The sequence below is a fragment of the Nematolebias whitei genome, chromosome 8, assembly GCF_014905685.2.
Source record: "Nematolebias whitei isolate Nwh7 chromosome 8, NemWhi1, whole genome shotgun sequence".
Lineage (NCBI taxonomy): Eukaryota > Metazoa > Chordata > Actinopteri > Cyprinodontiformes > Rivulidae > Nematolebias > Nematolebias whitei.
The window spans coordinates 47,105,031-47,108,886 of NC_056505.1; the positions used below are offsets into that span (position 1 = coordinate 47,105,031).

The 3,856-nt window shown below is 46.0% G+C and overlaps 1 protein-coding gene across 1 annotated transcript in view; it reads left to right on the forward strand.

Moving 5' to 3' along the window:
• The window catches only part of rpl35 (ribosomal protein L35), a 4,535-nt gene extending 893 nt beyond the window's left edge, over positions 1-3,642 (forward strand). Inside the window, exons 2-4 of the mRNA XM_037680639.1 lie at positions 85-221; positions 1,027-1,108; positions 3,453-3,642. Of these exons, the coding sequence (XP_037536567.1) occupies positions 85-221; positions 1,027-1,108; positions 3,453-3,602 (369 nt within the window). The 3' untranslated portion in view covers positions 3,603-3,642. The remainder of the gene's footprint in view (positions 1-84; positions 222-1,026; positions 1,109-3,452) is intronic.
• The last annotated feature ends 214 nt before the right edge of the window (positions 3,643-3,856 follow it).

Sequence of the window (3,856 nt, forward strand, 5' to 3'; positions counted from 1 at the left end):
CATGACGCAGCAGCAGTAAACATGTTATATGTCACAGACGTGACGCAGCACCAGTTTTAGTAATCATTTAACGTTTGTCTTCAGGCCAAGATCAAGGCAAGAGACCTGCGGGGCAAGAAGAAGGAGGAGCTGCTGAAACAGCTGGACGACCTGAAAAATGAGCTGTCCCAGCTCCGAGTGGCCAAAGTTACTGGAGGAGCAGCGTCCAAACTGTCCAAGATGTGAGTGCCGCTGGACACGGCTTCGTGCCAGCAACTCTTCACTCTGACTGCAGAAACCTACTCGTGGTTTTTGTTGACCTGTTGTTGTTGATGTGTAATGAAGTAAACGGTTTATCCCTCTGCTGCGTCACACTGTCTGCTGTAAAAGACTAAATATTGTTGCTAAAATCTCAACGTCAGGAGCATGGCGCGTACGAACACCTGTCCAGATGTTCGCGTGGTGCGTTTGGGTCTCTCCAGGAAATGAGCAGATGTTACTTTAACGTTGAAGGTTTGTAGAGCTTCAGGTGGAAATGTGGACAGAAGAGGTTCAGATTTCAGAGGAACGGTGTGTTCAAGGCTAATCCAGAGCGTGGGACTCTGCAGCTCTGCCTGTGCTGCTTCACGGTTTATCCTTCAGTTCAAGTGGTTTGAGTTTTATCACTCCCTGCTACAAACGTGTAAGAATGCTGCTTTTGCTTCCTGTTTTACTCTGAAACTGGTTTTCTCGTGCTTGCTTGTGCCTGTGCACGTTGGTGCGAGTGGTCCTGGCAGCTGAATTAAGATGTGAATGAAACGTGCAGGCGGCTCGCTCGCCAGATTAACTTTATTAAAGTTCTTCAACTTCTTTATTTGATCCTGATAAAGATTCAGGGCTCGTTTTCAGACTTGGTCAGAAACCAGTTTGGATCATCTTTTGTTAAAACGACGGCGTCGTGGAAGAACAAATAATGAGCACACAAACGCAACATTTCAGAGTAAAAGCAGTGATCTGTTTCCTGCCACACCCTTTCACAATAAATGAAGTTCACGTGTTTTTCCACAGCCGGGTCGTTCGCAAATCCATCGCCAGAGTTCTGACTGTGATCAACCAGACGCAGAAGGAGAACCTGAGGAAGTTCTACAAGGTGAGGAGAAACCCCCCCCCCCCCACACACACACACACACAGACAGACAGACACACACAGACACGCACACACACACACACAGACACGCACACACACACACACAGACAGACAGACAGGAGGTCAGGAGTGGTGGCTGCAGGCGCTCTTACAGAATGACCGCCTGATAAATATAAAAGCTGTGAGTTCCTGGTAGAAACCAGTGCAGACGTGTTCCTGGTTTGTTTTCTGCATCCCAACTTACAACCAGCTGTGTCGTCCTTACACTTTAAATACATGTTGTTTTCACTTGTCGTCAGTTTGTACACATCCTTTGTGATTGTTGTTGTTGTTTATGATTGTTTGTTGTTGTTTATGATTGTTTGTTGTTGTTTATGGTTGTTTGTTGTTTATGGTTGTTTGTTGTTGTCGTCTCTTTGTTCCAACCAGGTGTCTCTTGTAAATGAGTCCCCGGGGCTCAGAGGGACTAACGTGTCTAAGTAAAGGTTGAATGAACAAGTATAAGTTTAAATGATATTTAAATGTTGCAACAAAAGAGGAAAACAAAAACATTCACTTCTTTAAACTTTGCAAACCCAAAGTGTGCTGTTTATATGTTTGTTACTAAAGTATAATGTCACCTGAAGGTAAATCAAGTTTCAGCTTAAAACGTGAACATAAAATAGAATCAGTTGTTAAATAAATTAACTGTTTATTTAAACCTCTTCAGGTGCCAGGCTGCTCATAGAAATGACCTTTATTTTAATATTCTCATTTTAGGAAACGTGATTCAAGTATGACTACATTTAAAATTTATGATATACAAATAAAAACATTACTTTCTGCCAAGACGGTCATTTAAAGTACGATGGGAAAACCTTCTGGTGGAGAGTTGTGAAAACGTGTAAATGAAGTATTTGCAGTAGAGTAATAAAGTAGTCCCTCGCTGCTTCACGCTTCGTTTATCGTGCACTCGCTCTATCACGGTTTTTCAAAATGAGATTGGACCCGACACACAAGTGTCTGATGGATGGACGATCGGCATGGGGTTTTATTCAAATGAATGACTTCAGATTATTTGGTACCTCCTGCAGCTCTTACTGGGGGACAAACTTCCTGCTGCAGCTGATCAGCTGGTGCAGAGCATAGAAGTGGGCGTGGCCACGAGCGCTTGCAGGTGGCAAAGAGCAGCGGAGGCAGAGAGCTGAAATCATGAGTTTAGAAACATTTGGAACATTGCAAGAGTGGGAAGGACTTAAAACACCTCGTATCTAAATACTAAAGTAAACTATTGTACTATTCCTGCCTCACGGTTTTTCAGTTGTTGCAGATGTTCAGGGTACGGATGTCCGCGATGAACGAGGGACTACGGTACAGACTTTTAAAGTGTCTCATAAAACTGATCAGCACCAGTTGACCACCATTAACTGATGCTGCTGTTACTAACTGGGCAGCTGTGGCTGACTGGTTACAGCAGTCGTCCTCCAATACAAGAGTTGGGGGTTCAATTCTACCAGCAGGCACATGCTGAAGTGTCCCTGGGCAAGACACTGAACCCCTCATCGCCTCTGTGTGTGAGAGTCACAGATTGTTGTAAAGAGCTTTGATCAGACAGAAAGGTGCACTCCGTTTACCTGCTCAGTAACAGGAAGTGATGTCACAGGTCGTTGTCACAATGGTGAGCAACAGACGGTAAAGAAGAATGTGACATTTGTTTAGACCACAGGTGTCACCCTGCAGGCCTGGAGGGCCGGAGTCCTGCAACCTTTAGACGGGTCTGTGATAACACACAGCTGAATCAAATAAGGAGAGCAGGACTTTGGAGAACTTGACTGCTCTGAGAAGTTAATTCAGTCGGATGATTGAGCTGTGTGGCACCAGGGACGCCTCTCAAAGTTGCAGGACCGCAGTCCTGCAGGACTCCAGGCCTGCAGGACTCCTGCAGGTTGACACCTGTGGTTTAGATGAATTTGAAAGCACTCTGTGTGTAGAGACACACACCAGGGAGTTGTGTTGTCACTTCCTGTTTACTTACAGACTGGTGGTGACCTCGTCCTATTATGTCCATAAGTACAGACTTGTTCCTGCGGTTGCTGTGGCAACTGAACAGAGCAGCCAACCCCCCCACGCTCTGAGGTAGGGGCACAGATTAATGACGTTTGATTCACCATCTTCAGCCCCCACTCAGAGTCCACCCGGGCACCTGGTTTTATTCTTTCTGCAGGACTTGGACAGAGTAGCAGCTGAGACCATTTGTCATCAGATTTTAACCCCCCAGTTTACAAGGAGCCGCTGCAGGAACACGTCGGCTGTCGGAGAAAACAAAATGTTTTCCTGCTCGACTGAATCTCTGCTCGATGTCTTCCAGGGTAAAAAGTACAAGCCCCTGGATCTGAGACCCAAGAAGACCCGAGCTCTGCGGCGCCGGCTCAACAAGCACGAGGAGAGTCTGCGCACCAAGAAGCAGCAGAGGAAGGACCTCCTCTACTCCGTGCGCAAATTTGCTGTCAAAGCTTGAGGGCTGTTGTGTTGACAAAATAAAATGTGGTTAAAGCGTTTGTTGTAGCAGCTGCAGTCGCTCCTCTCACCTGACTTCTCTCTGACCCTGTCCCACAATGTGCACATCAAATCATTTCTGCACACCTCAAGCACAGCTGCAACCAGATGTTTACATACACTGGAAGAACCATCTTGGTCAGTGTGACAGGAAGTAGAACTAACCCTTTCCTGTTTCAGCTCAACACTTGTAGGGATCTCATCTGGTGAAGTCCT